The sequence below is a fragment of the Eulemur rufifrons genome, chromosome 16, assembly GCF_041146395.1.
Source record: "Eulemur rufifrons isolate Redbay chromosome 16, OSU_ERuf_1, whole genome shotgun sequence".
NCBI classification, from domain to species: Eukaryota; Metazoa; Chordata; class Mammalia; order Primates; family Lemuridae; genus Eulemur; species Eulemur rufifrons.
The window spans coordinates 12,170,562-12,191,571 of NC_090998.1; the positions used below are offsets into that span (position 1 = coordinate 12,170,562).

The following is a 21,010-nucleotide window of genomic DNA, read 5'->3' on the forward strand; positions in this document are numbered from 1 at the left end:
CCTACCAAGCATGTTACTAATGGTGTGGGTTATATAAAGGTCAGTACAAAATCTAAATGAATAGCTTACCAGGGGAGATTGTTTCAATACAACTGAGTTACTAAAGACTTTGGCAACAAATAAGTTTTTTTAGATAATAGGGTTAACTGCGCAGCAAATAAGGAAAAGTTAAAAGAAAAAAAAATATTCATGTCATATACAATACAAATTTCCTTTTAGCAATTTTCCCAAGGCAAAATGTACTATTCATTCTTAACCTAAGATGTGCAGTTAGTACAATAAACATCGGAAAATGCTGTAACTGAAAGGAACCTTAAAGGGCATCTGTTTCAAATGGTTTACTGGCCAGAGATTATGTGAATTATCTAACATCTCTAAGTAAAATGGCAAAATCAAACAAGAATTAAGGTCAGAGTCTACCATCATAAAATACTTCAATAAAGATCTGGAGATCACCATTCTTAACAACTAAACACTGTCATAAATTAAGAGGCTGACCCTCTTCTGAAGAAAGTAGGACATTAAAATCAACACTTTTACTTCCTGAGTACAAAACCCAAAGGAATAAAGTACTTTCAAATAATCAGACCCAAACTAAAAATATTTCCACACATAAAGTTTTATACTAAAACATGAGATGAAAAAGTGTAATGACAGAACATTTTTAAAAATGGTTCAAGTTCAAACTTGGTCACTAAAACACTTTCTAAGTACCAATATGCATCAGATTATCCAATTTAAATATGTCCAAACTCCTAATTGAGTCAAAGGACCTGTTTAGTGAAGCTCTAAGGTTTCTTGTGGCAGTTCAGCATGGCACAATTACACGTACCATCAAGAAAGTTTTCTCATTATAGACTTGGAATAATTTTTTTAGAACCAAAGTAGAGTGGACAATGAGACAACAGAGCATATAAATGGAAGATGTACTACTTTGGCTGTTATAGATTATAACAATAAATAATATTTCTATGATTGTCTATCAACTAGTAACCTTCGAATAGCAGCTCACAAATTTATTATCAAAAAATATGCCCAAACAGATGCAAGATGGTAGAACAGTACCATGTTTATAACTAAGGAATATATAGGCCCCAAATTCAGGTGCTCTGCTGAGTTGAGGAATCTAATGATGGAATTTATCAATATCATTCTTCTGTAATCATAAGTCATGAAGATTTGGGGAAAAACATACATTTACACACATATAGTACATATAGTAAGGTAAAGCAGGAAATGGGCAAAGACTCAGGTATTTAAGTTCATTATCTTGAATACTTCCCATACTAAAAGTATAACCAATTTTAATGAACCTGAATGTTATAAACTAGTAAAGATTCAAAAATATTTGTTGATACTTGCCATATTATCAGAAGAGAATATCTCAATAGATAATTATAATTTCTTAAGAAGAATTAATCTTAGAAACTAACAGTAAGAACTATTAATATTATCCTTGTGTGTTTTTAAAAGACTCTTATAATATACACAGGCTAAAAATGCCAGACAAAGAAATTCCTTTAAAAAGAAATCTGAATACTTAGTAAATAAATTTCCTTATTAGGGTACTGATGAAATAGAGGAAGTTATCAGAAGGAAACATAGCCCTGCAATTTTAAGCTTAGAATGTGAAATAGAACATTCACCAGATGCCAAGTTTTCAGCACGCATCATACATGATAATACCCCCTTTATTAAGAATTTCTTGGTATAAAAAGTTTTTTGTACCAAGGATCTCCATTTCTGTATCCTAACAAAGTTGTGCTAGGTCTAATTTGATTTGGACAAAATTATCTATGCACACTGTATCCTCTTAAAGTAGGGAAGCTTACTCTAAGAGAGACTTAAATACGTATGCCCTTAACAAAGATAAGAAAACCTCTCTCTTTACCTGTAACTACCAAATGTTGCTGCATTGTCAGCAGATGCTTAGAAATGAAGGCAGATGGACTGAAATAAAAAGTATATAATGATAGAATAAGCTTTGAGGAAAATTAGCTATGATATAGTATTACTATTTTCAATAAAACCAGTGATTCAAAACATATTAATTTTGTTAATCAGTTAAATTGGTATATAATGAGAAAAACATCCTCAAGAAAATACAAGCTAATAGTACATTCTTAATTTTATATCATGGCAAGAAATGCTTTAACCTTATGATTTACCAATGTGTCTTTGCTTTTAGTAAGTAGTACTAATAGCAAGGCCCTCGATACAACAGCTGCTTTTGGTAGTGAAACCTGACCAAGAAAAATGAGAATGTTAAGACACAATATCGTTAAAACACAATGCTGTTCTGCCTACTGCAGGGTGATATAAAATAGAAATAAAGGCTTTTGTTGCTTCTACCAGAAAAATGGAAATTATTCTTTCTGCTAATGCTTTCTTATTTATTATTGAGAGGCATCAGAACACTAGAGTAAAAACTGGGGGTGGGGGGGGTGGGGGGGAGAGGAAAGGGGTAGAACCACAATGCAAACAAGTAAACTAGAAAGTTTGTTGGTAAAAGGCCATGAAGTCATTTCAGCATAATGAAGAGGAGAAATAAACAAGTACCAGCAAGTACCTTTTAAATAATAACCACAAATGAGTGGCCACTATCAACTGACAAGTAGGGGAAGCAGACATATCCTCACATACATATTATTATATTAAAGCTGCAGCCAATACCACAACTGCCTTTTTTTTTTTTTTTTTAATGTGACATCATTAGCAATGCCCTATGTTCAATCTCTCATTTTGGAAGTTTACTGTAAACCCAAGGTAAACCTATTCACTGTTTTTATAACTCCGTACAATTAAAAAATCAAGTAAAAAACCCCTCAGTTCCCCCATTCTCTCTTCCTAGTTTTTAGACCCAACTCCCTAATATAGCTAGCATCTTGTCACATCACTGCTTACAAGAAGAGGAAATGAGAAATTGATCTAAGGACTCAATTAAGGGAGCAGATATAATAGATGAACGACCATTATGAGCTTTTCCCATGTGATCCACTCAAAACACAGGGGCTTACTATGTCTTACATTCTTTTCCTCTCAAATGTACTATTAGGTTAATAAGTGTGAAATGTCCGATTTCCCTAAGTGCTAAGTTTGACAGTTGATATCTCTGACATTTCACTTTGACCCTTCTAGTTTTATTTTTATTGTGAAGGTACATTCTCAGTCTTTCAAAGACATGTTTTGGCTTATGATTATCTTTCAAAATTTTCTTAGGAGCAATTTTTGTGAAACCATGGATAAGTCAAAAATTAGTGTTATTTTCTAATATGAGTTGTGGAACCAATGCAGCACAGACAGTGCAAAATATCAGCAAAGTGTTTGGGAAGGATGTGGCTAATGAACACACAGTACGTCGATGGTTTGAGAAGTTCCATTCTGGTGATTTTAATCTTGAAAATGAGCCACATGGGCAACCTGAGACCAAGGTGGTACTGATGAGCTGAAAGCTGTAGTGGAAGTGAATCCATCTCAACCTAGGCGTGAATTAGCAGCAAGGTTTATTGTTAACTAATCCAATAATATTGGGCAATTTGAAACAAACTGGAAAGTTAAAGAAGCTGGATAGATGGTTCTGCACGAATTAAATGAGCATCAGAACAGAAATCATCTTAAAGCTTGCCTTTCTTTGCTGTCACAACATAAAGGCAAACCATTTCTACACCACACTGTTACGTGTGATGAAAAATGGATCTTCCTGACAATCACAAGCGTTCGGCACAATGGTTGGATAAAGATGAAGTGCTGAAACAGTCCAAAACCGAATAATCATTTAAAAAAAGCTAATGTTGCCTGTTTGGTGGTCCAATGCTGATATTATCCACTACAGTTTCATGAAACGTGGTCAATGCATTACAGCAGATGTCTACTGCAACCAATTTGATGAAATGATAAGGATGCTTGCAATTAAAGGCCGAGATTGGTCAATAAAGACAGGCTGATCCTCTTGTAAGACAACACTCAACCACCAGCTTTTGATCTTCCTTTACTTGATAGTAGGTGGATAATATTTAACTTGAAAACTTAGAATGATATGTAATTTTTAAAATGTTTCTTTTTCTAAAAAGTATATGTGCTAGCCTCTTGTTATGTAGTAGTTGATCACAGATACTGATCTGATCCTAGTCTGGGTAACATGCTTCCTTCTAGTCCCATCCACTTAAGAAGGCTTCCCAGCTTTTGTCATGCCCAGGAATGAAAGTTGCTTTTCCCTAGGAATATATGAGAATATCACATTGTGGTTATGATAGCCCTACTGCCTTCTGGAAGACTTAGAGTCTGTTTGGGATTAAACTGCCCTATATGTGTTTGTATTAGTTCATTAAATATGAAATGTCCAATTTTTAATCAAAAGTGTAGTTTATTATATTGCAAACAAGAAGCATTACAATTAGTCAAAGTGTGCACCTAAACTATTGCACAGTTTTGCCAACTTAATGGTAGCTTGTTTACGCCAGTAGCAAAGAAGCCTGGAGAAGAAGCAGTGATGAAATCGCCAAAGGCATTTTCCACAGCTTGTTGAGAATTAAATATTTTTCCTCGCAAAAAGTGGTCCAAAGCCTGGAAGAAGTGGTAGTCAGTGGTGCAAGGTCTGCTGAATATAGTGGATGACAGAGAGTTTCCAGGTCCAGCTTCTGTAGTTTGAGCAGCGTTGTTTGTAGGACACGTGGTTGAGTGTTGTCTTGTATGTAGTGGTACTGTTAGGATGGGAAACTAACAGGTTTTCTCCTCCAGTTATGCAAGATTACTTTAGATGAAGAGCTGTGCTCTTGTCTTTAGTTTGCCACGTACTAGCAATTTTACCTCATCATAAAAAGAGAATAAATAGCAATACCTCTGCTCTCCCTACTTCCCAGATGTGTCTATGTAAAGAAAATGACAAAAGCATTGACACCCAACTAGTGAAATTTCATCAGAATCTCTAGGGGAAAGAATCAGGGGAGGTCTTCTTCATGTACATAATTTGATGGAAGTAAATGTAACACTAACATAAACAATCTGTCAAAAAGAGGACAAAGAACAAACAGTAGCTATGTTCCAACAAACCTGGAAGGAGAAAGATGGATCTAAAAAACAAGTTTAAGGACGCTGGTACCACTCAGGGAAGAAGGAAATACAGGGTGAGGGAACAAATCACACCATTGCATACACATGCCTCGCTCAAGAAGATATAACGACAAGGCCAGAAGGAATACTAATTTTAAGATCTACTCTACTCACCGCAAACCAAGAAAATAAATCCTATTTAATCAACGTTATATGGTTATATAATATATAACCATTTTTTTAAAACACTGTCACTCAGGATGTCTGTAAATTCTAATTTCTTTATCTGAATCCCTCCTGAACTATTTGTGATTTTGAATAAATTTCGATATCTAAAGTATTAAATATACCTGAAGTGGAAAAAATAAGACTTATTTTCCAGTAAGAAACAAATGATTTTATTTTCAAGCTAATCAATCAGTCATAGTAGGCTAAGAAAAACAAGACCAAATATACAATTTTTTAAATCCCTACACAATAATATATCAAGTGTTCTTCCCTTATGTAAGTTTTATTGCTATAGACATTCTTCTGGGACACATGAGCTTTAAACTGTTTTCCTCAGAGTATTAATACCTATACACTCATGTATGGTCCACAGCTGACCCACAATACACAAATGCAAACTGGCTGGGATTAGGTAGGCAATCTAAATTAAGCAGATCCAAATGAAGGTAAAAGCCCATCTAAAAAGTGAACTCACAACCTTTGTCTCATTAGCAATAACTCCAGCTGTTAAAAAAGTCAAACATTAACTTGGATTTTAAGGAAGGGCAGGGGGCAGTGAAACACTAACAACAGGGAGAAAATTTATACAGTTAATCTATGCAAAATTTTCTACTAATGGAAACCAGCTGCAAGAACAAGGGATGCCATTCTCAGTATTTCAGCCTTGTAGAATACTAATGGGGGGTTTCTCCTACTCCAAGTTTTCATTTCTGGAAAGAAGGCCCTTTAAGTCATTATTCCCTCAGAGTCTCTAGCACTCCTCAGAATTACCTTTCTAAAATAACTGCTCTAGAGTCCAAATTTTCTATTCATTAGATGTGTGCAGTGGCTCTCTGAAGAGCTATTCAAAGCCATTCCTTATATGAGAGAAGTCATGTATTCCCCAAAGAAAAACTGAGACCCTAACTGTTTTAAGCATGTGATCCATAAGATTTCTAACATAGTCTCATTTAAAGTTGCAAATTTTAGACCTAACACTCAGTATCAGGGATATATGCCATTTACAAAATGTGTGATAAAATATTCACTACTGATTGTTTTCACCATATTCTATTTGATTGCCACAAACTTAATTCTACCACTTGGTAAATATTTTTTCCCAAACTTTGGTAAATTAACCTTTCTTCCATGCAGCCCATAAATCAATTTAAAAATTGTGTGTATGTAGCCATCTAAATATTTAATATGTTCCTCCACCCATCCCCAACACCAATAACAACAACAGAAGTTATATATACATTATGGGCTTTGTTTTCCTAACTTAGGATGGCTAGCTCTTTCAGTATAGATCTCACATACTTTTGGGTTTGCAGAAACTGTCCCTAGGAAATTCTGGCAGTGGCTTTACTTAAAATGAAGAAAATCATTTACGTAAGCTTTTAAGACTAGAAATAGATGAACACCCATTGCCCATATCAATATATCTCAGAAATCCTGGGATTATGTGGAAGAGAATACATTATTCCTAGAAAAGTGAAGGTTGAGTAAAATTTCTATAAAAGATACCTCTGGCACCCAAGACAACTGTTAAGAGACAAGAATATCTGTTATCAAATTACTATCAACTCAAATCATTATAAAACTAGTTATAAAATGAAAAACAAACCTCAATTTTGTCTGTTTTGGCATCTCCCCAGTATATTTTTCCTTCATCATAATCCAAGGCTAAACCATTTGGCCAACCAAGAGAAGTGTTAACCAATACTACACGGTCAGAACCATCCAGAGCTGCTCGCTCAATTTTTGGGATTTCTCCCCAGTCAGTCCAATACATGTACCTACAGAAGTATACAGAAAATGAGCTAAAAATATATAACAAAATATGACTTTCAGATATATAAACATAAAGAGTATGTTTAAGACATTTATAATAGCAGTGTATAAGCTTGTAAGAAACTTTCAAATCAGTATTTTCTAAAACTGATCCTGAAAATGCCTCTCAATAACAAGACTCTATTTTTACTTACGTTTTTTCAAAATATTTTGTGCTCCTTTCCATGAACTTCACATCTTTTTCTTGGCTTGTCATCCATGACACAAAAAGTTTATCCCAGTAGTAACATTCAGATGACAACCTGAATTCCCCCCAAAATTCTTCTGCACTGCTAAGTGATTCTTACAGCTCCTAGATGTTTAAGTGGCTCTAAAGCATTGTTACACACTGAGGTGTAATAATTTGCCACTATGTTCATCCTCAGAATAAATCTCATAGTAACAATAACACTGGTGAGTATGTAAAAAGTTTTGCTTCCCTGGACTATGGCCAAGGTGGCACGGCAAAAAAAAAAAAAAAAAAAAAGAGAGAGACTAGGAGTAAAACTGCATGGCCTGACAAAGTTTTGTAAAAATTCATGTACTTGGGAAATACAAAGTAAGATATATTCTTACAATAAAAACTGGAAATGGGATGAAATGAAATCTTCTAAGGGAAGAGAAAGTTCTGAAAACAATTTATTTCCACATTTTTCATGGTCATGATGCAATCTGAGCAAAATCTAGAGACAACACCCAAAGTCAGCAAATATGGACTTAATTAGAAAGAAAAACTATTCAAAACATTCAAGGCAAAAAATTAGCATTTCTTTAACTTGAGATTTTATTCCAATCACTAGATTCTAAAAATGGACAGCCATTAAAGAGCTGTTTAATGGAAACCAACATATATTCATGTTGTCTTAGTCAATGTTTTTAGAGACCCGTGAAAATCGAAAACACCAGATAGAATTTACTATCAACAGAGCTTCTTACCCAACCATTGGATCTAACACAATAGCCCGGGGTTCCTCTAAGTCCTCTGAAATCAAGATCTTCCTCATGGTCCCGTTGAGCCTTGTCACTTCTATCCGATCAGTGCCAGTATCTGTCCAGTAAAGATTTCGTGCAACCCAGTCAACAGCAATACCGTCAGGATGAGCAATTTGAGCAGTGACCACAAACTGACTGCCAGATCCATCTATGAATGAACGGCGTATGGCCTTCACTTCATCATCAGTCCAGTAGATATAGCCTTCCACAGGATCATAATCTATGGCAATGGCATGGCGAATGTCTTCTAACTGCAGAACAATGTCTGTAAAATCTGGTGTATCCAAAGAAATGCGTCTCAAATCTGTCCTTCTGGCTAAAAGCAGTAATTCAGTGGCACCTAGAACAACAAAGTGAAATGAAGAAGAAACAATTTGAAACCTACAGGCAAAATTTAGCCACTCTAAATAAAGAAGGCAGAACTTCTTCAGAAATTGAAAAATAAATGAGTATAAAAGGACACCCACCGTCTCTCTTTGGAGTAAAAATGGAAAATAATACAATGAAATAGGAAGAGTCTGCTCTAAGGTCAAGCTCTACAATGGCTAGCCTTTCCAAATCAAGTTTTGATCCACAATCTCTAGTTTCATTCATTATATAGCTTCTGGAATTAATACAGCTATCTAAAGTACAATGAATAATGACTAAGAAGCTAAGTAGCTGAGTACTAAAGGAAGGAAATGTACGATATAGAGCCTTTGTTCAAGAAGTATTTTTAAAAAGGTAAAGAAATCTAGGACAAGAATCTTTGTGGCTGATGGGAATGTTCTAAAATTGGATTACAGTGGTGGTTGCACAACTCTATAAATTTACTGAAAATCACTGAATTGTACACTTGAAATGGATGTATTTCATATGGAATGTAAATTACATTTCAGTGAAATGGTCTTAACAAAGAGAAATACAGGGCAATACTTCACAGAATGAAGGGCAAAGGAGAAGAAAACAGCAGCAATGGAGAGAGGAAACCAGATAAACATAGCACAATGGTTAAGAGTAAGAGTTGTGGATCCAACAGAACTTGATTCAAGTAGCTACACAAACTACTTTCTAAGTAGAAACAAAACATCTAATCTCCCTAAGCCTATTTTCCTCATCTGTACCTCATAAGATTGCTGTGAACACTCAAGGAGATAAATGCAAAACTCAAAAAGGTACTGGGCATATAAGTACTCTATAACTAACTAATATAATATTATTAGTATTAAAAAATGAAGACTTTCAAATTCTTATTTCACTGAGTTTTAAATTAGATTTATTTGTGAAATATTTTAAACTCAAACCCCAAATGTTTAACCCCATAACTGAGAACAAGGACACTGAGCTCATTCTTTGTTTTCATTTTTAATGTTCAAGTAAACCACCAGCAAAAAATTATCTAATTATAAGAAGCTAACAAATGATGGTAAGCAAATTGACAACTGAAAGAGCAAGGTAAAGATAACCACTTTAAAAATGAGTCCAAAAGAAAATACTGGGGCCTGTAATCCTAGCACTCTGGGAGGCCGAGGCGGGAGGATTGCTCGAGGTCAGGAGTTCGAGACCAGCCTGAGCAAGAGCGAGACCCTGTCTCTACTAAAAATAGAAAGAAATTATATGGACAATTAAAAATATATACAGAAAAAATTAGCCGGGCATGGTGGCACATGCCTGTAGTCCCAGCTACTTGGGAGGCTGAGGCAGAAGGATTGCTTGAGCCCAGGAGTTTGAGGTTGCTGTGAGCTAGGCTGATGCCACAGCACTCTAGCTGGGGCAATAGAGTGAGACTCTGTCTAAAAAAAAAAAAAGAAAGAAAAAAGAAAATAGTGGCACATAAACTTTAAGCATCAATCTGGAAATATAGTTAAAAAACTGAGAAGAGGAGTGGAGACTCTCAACTTCAGCTTTTTCACTCTAGGGCTAATCATAAATGAACTCTAACTTGGAGAAAATATAGCCCCAAATGCCACAGTAGGCACCAAGTAAGAATAATAGCACAATTCACTGGCCCTGCTAACCACCAAGAGAAGCCAGCCCAAAACTTTGGAAACAAAGAGCTGTTAATTTGAGAAAGGTGATCAAAACAGAATAGTTAACTTAAGGCTACTACATGCCAACCGTACAGCTGAAATTCAAAACTGGTTAAACATGTACATTTGCATTGCGAGGGAGTAGACAGACCACTACTGCTAAAATAAATCCTCTGTTTTAAAGTCTCAGAGTACATTTTTAAACAAAAAAGCAATGTTACAAAAAGCTTTTGTTTTAAATTGAAACCAAATTATTGTTTGCCATAGAAACCATTTGACAAGAGTCAGCCAGCTTCACCTTTGACTATGAGGATAATTTGTCAATGCCAAGTCATAACAAACATCCTGTACACGGACTCAATTCCATCTCTCTGACTCCCTGACCCCTTCGCCAGGAACTCTCTAACACACTCCAAAATACAGGCTTCTGCTTTTCAGATTTAGATAAAGAAGCCACTGCTAAACGTAACAATTTTCTTACCGGGTCTTGCTGGTTGCAAGAGAACCAGCCGGTGATCCATAGGGGTAAGAATCAAGAATAAAATTCTCATTAAGAAGAAAAAGAGAAGAACTGGTGTTCTTCAAAACCAGAAGTCCCTTGAAATGTCCTAAATCAGTATACTTCTCCAACATGCCCTCTCTCTATAGGGAATTAAGAGTAAGAAGAAGAGGCAAAGTGTGGTTGTTAAGTGTAAAAAGAAGTTGTTTTAAACAGTACAATATGGAATTTTTTTCATCTTCTGAAAGCACTTCTCTGTCATTAAAAAGCAATTAAAAATATCCTTCAATCATTTGTTAGAAAATACATCTATCCTGTGACATTCCTTACAGATAAAAGTGTAATAAACATTTTTTCCTCTAGAGGTTATTTACAAGTACTACCTACTGTTAAAAATGCATTCTTTAAGAGAAGTTATACTCCTTTCCACAGGAATCAACTGTGATATCAATGACTATAAGATTTGATGGCGAAAAGATACAGCACCCTTTTTTTTCTCAAAAATATGTTACTTAAAACATTAAAATAATTTATAAAATAGCATTCAAGAGATGCCATAAAACACATATAACACTTCTGTTATATAACCATTTGAGAAAGTTGTAAGTTTATACCTAGTCTCCCAAAGCACTGTAACCTACAGGGCTGATTATAGAGAAGCAAAATAAATCATAAAGAATCTCAATTATTATCATAAAATTTTTCCTTCTTAGATAACATTTTCTTACCATCTTTGCAGGTTTTTCCATTCTCCAGGAGTTTGACCCCAGTTGGGCAAGCACACTGATAAAAAGGCTTGACTGGAGACATCAAACACAAATGGGAACAACCACCATTATCAATTCCACATGGATTTGTAGCTGTCAAATATAAATCACACTGATTAATACCTAATGATTACTAGGTACACAAAGGTTAACAACCATAACATGAGCAACGGTGATAAACTAAAATTATTACCAAATGTCATCCAGGTGTTTGACTACCAAGCCCTATGCACAGAAGGGAAATAATCAGTGAGAATTTACTTAGCATTTTTTATCCAAAGAGGAATACACAAGAAAGAAGTAAAACAAGAGATCCCTGCCCTAAAAGAGCTTACAATCTTGTCAGTAAGCCAAAATTAACAAACAATAAAACTAGAAAAGAATATAAAACAATGAAACTAAATGCTATTTTATACATTATGGACTATAAGTAAGTACAGAGTCAAATGGGAAATAAATCACTGAGGTTTAAAGACCTGGAGAAAGGTTTCATGGAGGATGCAGGACACGGCAGGAGCCCTGATGGATAGGAAGGATAGACAGGAGGACATTTCAAGTGTGGCCACATGAGTAAAGGCTTGGGGGCTGTTCACTGGGTGAGATAATAAGATGAACAGTGTAACTGGAGGTCCATGTTTCTGTTGACTAATAGGAATTAAAGTGGAATGAGCACAAAGAACGGGACAGACTGTGGGGGAGGGCACTGAAAGCCAAGTAACATAACTAGAATGTCAAAAAGTCATGCTTTGGAAAAGTTAACATAAAAAGAATACGCAGAATGGATTAAAAGAAGGGGAACTGAAAAGCAGAGGAAACTAATTAGCACATTTTAGAAACTATGGAAAGAGATGTATTCAAACAATATTCATACAAAAAAAAATCAACATGAGATAGAGACCATCATAAGATGGAGAAACATGAAAGCTAAACTAGAACAGTATCAAAGATAACTACAAATTCTCAAACTAGTAAAACATAAAGGATCAACAGTGCCATTTAAAAAAAATTTTTTTTTCCTGAGGGCTGAGAAAAAATGAGAATAAAAAATTCGTGAGTGACTAAACATTTTCTTTTTTACAAAAGAGTAACACATACATTTAAAACCATTTTTAAGAGCTCACGATCATCAGATTCCAACATAACACATTCAGTATTTTATTATCGTCTCCTAAATGGAAAAAGCTAATAAATACAAAGCAATGGATGATCCAAAAACTCTTCATTTTTGGCTATGGAACACAATCTGAAATACACTCAGACACATGCCAGACATTTATTTACACACAAGTGCCAAACACTTAACATTCTCGTATTCCTTTTAAACCTAATTCTAGTCCTCTCTTACAAGAAGTTGTTGTCAGCAGTTACAGTCTAAGTCATTGTAAAGGTTGACCAAAAAAGGAAGCAAATCGAAGGGAAAAGGGGTGGAGGGGTTGCACAAAAAAGTTTAAGCAGGTATTTCTTTCAATAAAATGAGGTATTTAAATTCACCAGCTAGATTAACAGAGGCTTCCATTCGAAAGAAAAGCATTTGTTGTTTAAACACACTCACATGAACACACTCAAACACATACGGAGAGAAGTAGTATGAACAAGAAATACCTTTGTGTATAAGCTTAGCATATGAGCCATCTAAAATTTTTATTTATTGCTCTGTTCTCCGACTCTATAACCTATACCCCAAACAAAGAGTTGAGGCGGTCTGTAGTGACAGATAGGCTACAAAATGCTTTAGGCTATTGTTTAACCTGAACTACATTTTGAGGTCTTCTCTCTTTATTTTTTATTCCTCCCAACTACCTCTGGGTATGTTCTCCCCTCTCCTAACCCTCACGAAAGCCAGACATTAGAGTGCTACAAAGCTATTCCAACTTGCAATTTAAAAATCAAGATCACTTACCATTTGGCTGCCTCTGTTGGCTGAAGGCATGGATATCCATGGGAGAGAAGATGTTAGAATGGATTTCACGCAGACCCTCGCCAGTGTACTTGTTGCAAGCCAAAATGGAGTGTGTATTCCAGTCAGTCCAGTACAAAGTGTCCTCAAATAACGTCAAGGCAAAAGGATGTGGAAGGGAACCTTTAACCACTGCCTGCCTATTAACACAAAGAGAAAAATTCAAACTTAGTTCTCAGTGTTCTTCTTCTATCCTAACTTCATCTCCCCCATTAAAATGATCTTAGTCCACATTAACATTTATAAATAAATCCTGAGTGACACATACCTTTAGGTCAAATACACCTGTGAAAAGTAATTCACATGATGAACTCAAATACATTTTTAAGATGTCCAAAATCCCCAACCAAGCACTTCAGAATGGTCCCTAACTTGGCAGCAGGCCCCAAGTTCCCTACAAGCTACCAGGCAGAAAGCAAGCACTGCTTTCTCATCGTTAGCACTGCTGTCATTCCCACTCCTCTACTACCATCTCTGGACTCCCAGCTTCCGTCCTTTCATATAACTCATGTCATCAGAAGGAGAAAGGTAAGCAGTAAGAAAAATCGCAGGGGTTACAGCTGGGACTAGGAAGATTTATTTCAGGAATAGGCTTTTTCCTTCTTGATGTGGAAGAACAGAGACCTGAGCCTGTTTCTTCCATACCTTCTTGTGGTTTTGATAACTGAGAATGAAAACATACACACGAGGCTAAAAGACATTCAGGCAGAGCTCTCCCTGCAAACCCCAGTCTAGCTCCTGCAAATGGTCATCTAAGCAGGCTTTTGCTGTATTATCATTTAACTTTCCCAAGGCACGCAGCCAAAAGGAAGTCCTGCCACTGGCAGACTGTGTTCATGAGACAAAGGAGACCCAAAATTTTCACAAGCAATAGATATTATTTAAAAGGAAAAGTAAAGAGCTTGATTAGTACTCAAGGCACAGAACTTTGCAGAGTGTCACAGATAGTTACTCAATAAGTAAATGCTCTAGAATATGAACAAATCATGTTTTGAGTCAAAATAATATTCTGGAAAATAAATGCTTTGATATTTTCATAAATCCAAGTTTCCCAATAGTCCATCCAGGAGGGAAGGAGAGAGGGAGGAAAAAGCAGAAAAGGAAGGGAAAAAATAAGCTATTGGAAAGAAATAGAAAGTATCATATATCTTAAGAAAGATGATTCAATTTTTAGGTTTTTGAGGTTACTTGATCTCTAGTATCTAACATTAGCAGTACATTAAATCAAATTCAAGAGCACTATGATCATTTTTATCTAAGCAGAATTATAATCTGTGATTGCACATGGAATGGTCCTAGCCTAAAGTCTTATAAATTCAGGCCAAATTTTTTAAAAATCAAATAAAAGATTAGCATGACTGGTTTGCCAAACTTTATATTTTGGAATTTCATACCTACTCTGCCAGTTTATATTATCACAGTTTTCTCTTCTCATTTTCCGTAATTCTTTCCTCCCTAGCAGATTACTGTTCCTTCTCATTTCTCAAATAGAACTGCCACAATGCCTACTCCTGAAGCACAGTCTTCTCTATTTTTAAATGGGCAGTTTTTTAAAGTTTACTAAAAGGACTATATTATTTATAGACATGATATCATAGTTTAAGTTCAATTTTTTAAAAGCCTGTATATTTCACACTAACGTTTTCCAAAATTCATTATGGTAAGACACAAAGAGTACTGAGAGGCTGCCAAGACAGACAAGAAACACAAGCAGAAAATAAAGAATAGTAAAAACTAAGTTACCTGACACTTCATCAACCATCTCAAAGAACTTCAAATTACATAACCAGGTCTTTGAAAAACTTTGGAGGAAAAACTAGTCTTATAAGTCCTTTGTATATCATTGAATGTTAAAATTTACTCTAATGAACTAGACATAGGAAAATAAACAAATGGAAAAAGCAAAAGCCCTCCCTAAAAGCTATACTCATTTTGTATTGTAATTGAATGCATAAGAACAGAAATTAGATAGAGTTGAATTTAAACCTCCACATACACACTTACTACTTACATCACTTCTGCAAGCTTTGTTTTCCTCATCTGCAAATGTGAGAAAATAACCTATCCTCACTGAGTTACTGTGAAGATTGAATGATAATGTGTGCAAAAGCCATTCAGCACTATGCTTAGTACTTACTTCAGAAATGATTCCTCAATTTTAGGGCATACATTTTCAATATTTTAAGATTTCTCATATAAGCATAACATTTTATTATGTGAATATCTCATGTGTTGTTTCTAAATCAGTAAGTGCTTAATACCGGCAGCTTATGAGAATCAGTAAATACTAACACTAACTTTTAATGTCACTTCCTTTTCATAGCCTTCCTTAATCTCCTCCCCCCACAAGCCAAGTTATCATTCTTCCTCTGTGCTCTCATAACATAAAACAGGAAACTTGTTTTATAACTGTTTACCTATCCAACAACTCTATAATTGATAACCTTTTTGAGAGTAGGGACTCTGGCTTATTTATATTTCCAGGATCTCACAGAATGCTATGTCTACAAATTACGAGCCATTAGTATAAATGGCTTATTAGACACTCCATGAATGCTTGATAAAACTAAATGTTTTAAAAAAAAATATGTGATTAACAGAGCTGAACAAAATGCAAGGCTAAGAAGACTAGCACTCCTGGATCATTTACGATTTGTCTAGCCAGTGGTGACTTGTTCCTAAAAGTAGAGATTACCATATATAGTCTTCCCCTTCTCTCTGTTAAGATTACCAGGGAAGCCTACCCTCCTGTTTCTCCTCTGGAAACACAAGTTACTTCAAGAAGGAGTTAGTCATGGCCACTGAAAACAAAAGTGGCAGGTAAGATCAAAGCCCAGTTCCTCAGTAGTATGTCACAACAATAACAAGAGCTAAAAGAATGGATCTCTACTATGGAGACCACAGGAAAGAAACAGAGACAACCCCCTCCTTCTAATGTTTTGATTTAGCACTAGCAATCTATGAGCATCATTTCCTCCTTGTGTCTGTCATTTTCTGCAGCTTAGTGATAAGCTTACCCCGACCAATACCCCAAATACACGAGCCCTCTTGCCATCTATTTCAGATTCCATGAACTTTGCAGGCACTTCTTTTGAATTCTGAACCAACTGGACTTATCCTTCATAAAATACCTACACGCTCTCATTCATTTTTTGTTTATGGACTCCCTCCCAGAAAGTCGTCCTTTACCCCTGTCTCAGAACTGCCCACTTGTATGGGTAATAAAACTTTCTTTGATCATACCACAGGAGAACTATCATGAATTTTGACATCTGAACCTAACCTTGGAAGGGAGTTTCTCTCCATCACAGTGAGGTTATTATAATACCTAAGAAGATAACATCAGTGGTGGTGACATAGCTTTTGAAAAATCTTCACATATCCTCCACATGAAAACAGAGAGAACAAGTAGGTAACAAAACCAAAAACCCATGAACAACATTCACAAGAAAGCTAAGTGAAAAAATACAAACCCAGGATACAAAAAGCTGTAAAAAACTACCAATAGCCATTAAGACCCATTTGGTATCAGCACCTCTGCAGGAGAAATCAGAAATAAACAACAGGGCATCTGTCAACTGTAAGGATAGGAGAACACACAAGATAAACAACAATGGAAAGCATGGCAAAGCAATCTGAGAACAGCAACTGACCAGGAGAGGTTCTGGCCACTCCAAGAGTGAGGGAATACAATGACTCTAAGGTCAGCCCTGAAAAGGCTAGCATACTTTAACCTACCGTGAACTCTCAAAGCTGAGCTTCCAAGGCTCCCTTCCAGACAAAGCCTCACAGTGAGAAATCACTCGGAGTGGAATGAAAAGTGTGTATGATTGGTACAAGAGAAACAATGGAAAAATAAGGTACAGAAAAAAAGTGGGAGAAGGAAACAGAGCCAGGAAATCCCAGAAAAGAAGCTGTCATTTTTTTTAAACACACACACAGACCTGAGACACATGTGAAGTTGGAAAAATTATGATGAATCCTGCCACCTTCTACCCATTCAAGAAAAGCAATTTCACATGAAAATAAGAAAACAAAGTATTATGGTCAAATCTCACTAAAAAGTTAATAATAAAAACAACGTAAGGATAAAGGAAACAATATCTCTGTAGATGATAAAAGTATGCCAGAAAGAAATGGAAATAGAACAAATTAAATTGATAACCTATTTCAAAACAATCCAAAAAACTTTAAAATGACTAGGCATGGAGGCATATGCCTGTAATTCTAGCACTTTGGGAGACTGAGGCAGGAGTATCACCTGAGCCTAGGAGTTGGAGACCAGCCTGGGCAATATAGCATGATCCTGTCTCTACAAAAAATTTAAAAATTACCCAGATGTGGTGGTGTGTGCCTGTAGTCCCAGCTACTTGGGAGACTGAGATGTGAGGATTGCTTGAGCCCAGGAGTTTAAGGCTATAGTGAGCTATGATCGCACCACTGCACTCCAGCCTGGAAGACAGAGCTAGACATTTAAAAAAAAAAACTAAAATAAATTACTAGTCATGAAAAAACAATGCAAGTCAGAGTATTCAGAGTTGAGGTGACAGAATGATGAAAGAATTAGAAATGTAAGAATTTATCATTTCGGAGATGAAGAAATCACACAAGAGTGAATAAACAGATAACGAAACAGAAACAGGTGAAAAGGAAGAAATTTTAAAAATCAAAAATAGAAAAAAATTATCTTAAATAAAATATTTTACAAAGGACTGAAGAGACAGTAGAACTACACTGAAGCAAGAAAATGACTGCAAATGGTAACTCAAACCCTCAGGAAGAAATAAATAATACCAGAAAAAATATATATGTAGGTTAATATAAAAAACTATATAAATAATGTTTTTTTCCTTTTATTCTTTTAACCTTCTGATAACATAGAACATTATATAAAACAATAGTTATAACACTGTATTGGTTATAACAGAAATGTAATATAAATGACAATAATATCCCAAAGGATGGTAGAGGGAATGGAGCTATACTAGAGTAAAATTTCTGTACTGGACAAGAATTAAGAATTTACCATTATCTTAAAGTAGATTTTAACAAAACACATGTTGCAATTCCTAAAATAATCATTTTTTAAAATCTCAAAAATATATTAATAGTTTAAAAATATCCAGAAAGGAATTAAAATGATACACTAGAAAATATCTACTTAATACAAAAGAAAAACAAAGGAACAATAATGACATAAGACATAAAAAGAGAATAACCAAAATGTCAGATGTAAGCCCAACCATATCATTAATGACAATAAATGTAAATAAACACTCCAAGCAAAAGGCAAAGGTTGTTAAGTTGAACAAAACAAAAACTAACTATTAATATATGGTGTGTACAAAAGATACATTTTATGATACAGTAGATTTAAAGACACAAATAGGTTGAAAATAAAAGTTTACAGGAAACAGTAACTGTAAGAGAGCTGAAACAGCTCTATCAGACAAAATAGATGTTAAATCAAAAAACATTACTAGAGATACAGAAGCACACTTTATGAGAAAGAGTCAAATCATCAGGAAGATACGGTAATTAAGAAACATACAGGCAAATAAAAAGATAGCCTCAAAACAAATGAAGCAAAATCTGACAGAAATAAAGGGAAAAATAGTTCAAAATAACAGTTGGAGAACTCAACACCCTATTCTCATACAGAAAATCATCAAGGATATAGAAAATTTGAACAACATTATCAACTAACTTAACCCAACATCTATAGAACACCCCCTGCCCCAACAAGAGAATACACATTCTCCTCAAGTACCAGTAGAACTTTCTCCAGGATAGACCACATGCTAAGGGACCATTAATTTTAAAAGGCTGCAATCATACAAAGTATACTCTCTGACCACACAGGAATTCACTAAGAAATCAACATCACAAGAAAATTCAGGAAATCAAATTCTTTTCTAAATTCTAAATTTTTCCAATTCTTACTCAATTTCTTCTAAATAAACAACGGGTCCAAAAAGAAATCACAAGACAATTTCTAAGATATTTTGAGCTAAAAAAATGAAGATACAAAATATAAAAATGTATGGGATGCTGCCAAAGCAGCAATTAGGAGGAAATTTAGAGAACACAAATGCCCGTGTTAGAAAAGACAGAATTCATTCACAGTACCATCAAAAATGATAAAATACTTGGAGATAAATTTAACAAAAGAGTGTAAGAATCATAACACAAAAAAATTAAATCAAAATGGATCATAAATCTAAATTTAAGAGTTAAAATAATAAAACTCTTAGAAGAAAACAGGAGTAAATGTTTATCACTTTGGGTTAGGCAAAGATTTCTGAAGATACCAAAAACACTTGTAACAAAAGAAAAAATTAATAAACTGAATTTAATCAAAATGAAAAACTTTTTTTTTTTTTTTGAGACAAAGTCTCACTCTGTTGCCCGGGCTAGAGTGAGTGCCGTGGCGTCAGCCTAGCTCACAGCAACCTCAAACTCCTGGGCTTAAGCGATCCTCCTGCCTCAGCCTCCCAAGTAGCTGGGACTACAGGCATGCACCACCATGCCCGGCTAATTTTTTCTATATATATTTTTAGCTGGCCAGATAATTTCTTTCTATTTTTAGTAGAGGTGGGGTCTCGCTCTTGCTCAGGCTGGTCTCGAACTCCTGAGCTCAAAGGATCCGCCCACCTCGGCCTCCCAGAGTGCTAGGATTACAGGCGTGAGCCACCGCGCCCGGCCAAAATGAAAAACTTTTGTGTTTCAAAAGACACCATCAAGAAAATGAAAACATAAGCCACAAACTGACAGAAAATATTGCTAAATCATATATCCAGTGAAGAACTTGTATCTAGAATATATAGAAAACTCTTATTTACAATTCAATAATAAGACAAATAACCAATTTACAAAGGGACAAACGACTTGAATAGTGCCTTAAACATGTAATTGAGCCTCATGTGAGGGAAGGCTGAGCTACACCGTGTTCAGAAAGATTATAGGCAGGCCAGACACAAGTTAGTAAGGATCTGCAACAGAAGCAAGAATAAAGCACAAATGGACTTAAACCATTTCAGCAAAATCTGGTATTTAGAGATTTTTTCCAAAGTAATTATTTTTCTCCTGATTATGAAATGAATACATGTATGTTCACTATAAAAATCAGGAACTAAAATTGTACTTGCATACATTATGTACATGTGTACATATATACAAACACAAGCAATTCTCAATTATCAAGGAATGGAAAAAATGGGTTTCAAATAGTTAAGGCACAAGAGGAAACACATTAAATTGTAAGGCTCGGACTAAATAACTTAGTAAAATTGATTTGCACTACATCAGAGCCCTTATCAGGACAGAAGGAAAAGAGCTGAGTCAGAACAGAAAATGATAAACAGGCCTGCACTAAAGCAAGTATAAAGGACATTTACTACTTACTAATTACTGAGCTTCTTCAAGGAGAATATACACAGCAGGTCCTTGTTGCACCTTAATAATGGTTCATTTGCCCGCAGAAAAATGATTAATCTGTTACAAAAGACTCCTCAACTTTTGTTCATCTGGGAATGTCTTGATTTCTCCTTCACTTTTAGCACTTTGATTTTGTCAGCCTATAGCCTCCTGGCTTCCAAAGTTTCTGACAATAAATAATCATAATATAATTGTGGCTGCCTTGCTTAGATGTAATGAGTCACTTCTCTCTTGCTGCTTTTAAGATTCTCTATCTTTG

General features: G+C 35.2%; 1 protein-coding gene across 11 annotated transcripts in view; it reads right to left on the reverse strand.

The window, feature by feature from the left end:
- LRP6 (LDL receptor related protein 6) overlaps positions 1 to 21,010 on the reverse strand; it is a 155,107-nt gene that overhangs the window by 56,131 nt on the left and 77,966 nt on the right. For all 11 annotated transcript variants that reach the window (XR_011235750.1, XM_069491122.1, XM_069491124.1 and 8 more), the window contains 4 exons: positions 13,258 to 13,454; positions 11,319 to 11,450; positions 8,026 to 8,422; positions 6,884 to 7,055 (listed from right to left, as the gene is read on the reverse strand). Coding sequence is in view for 10 of the 11 variants with exons in the window: in XM_069491122.1 (XP_069347223.1) it covers positions 6,884 to 7,055; positions 8,026 to 8,422; positions 11,319 to 11,450; positions 13,258 to 13,454 (898 nt within the window). In the remaining variant the exon portion in view is untranslated. The remainder of the gene's footprint in view (positions 1 to 6,883; positions 7,056 to 8,025; positions 8,423 to 11,318; positions 11,451 to 13,257; positions 13,455 to 21,010) is intronic.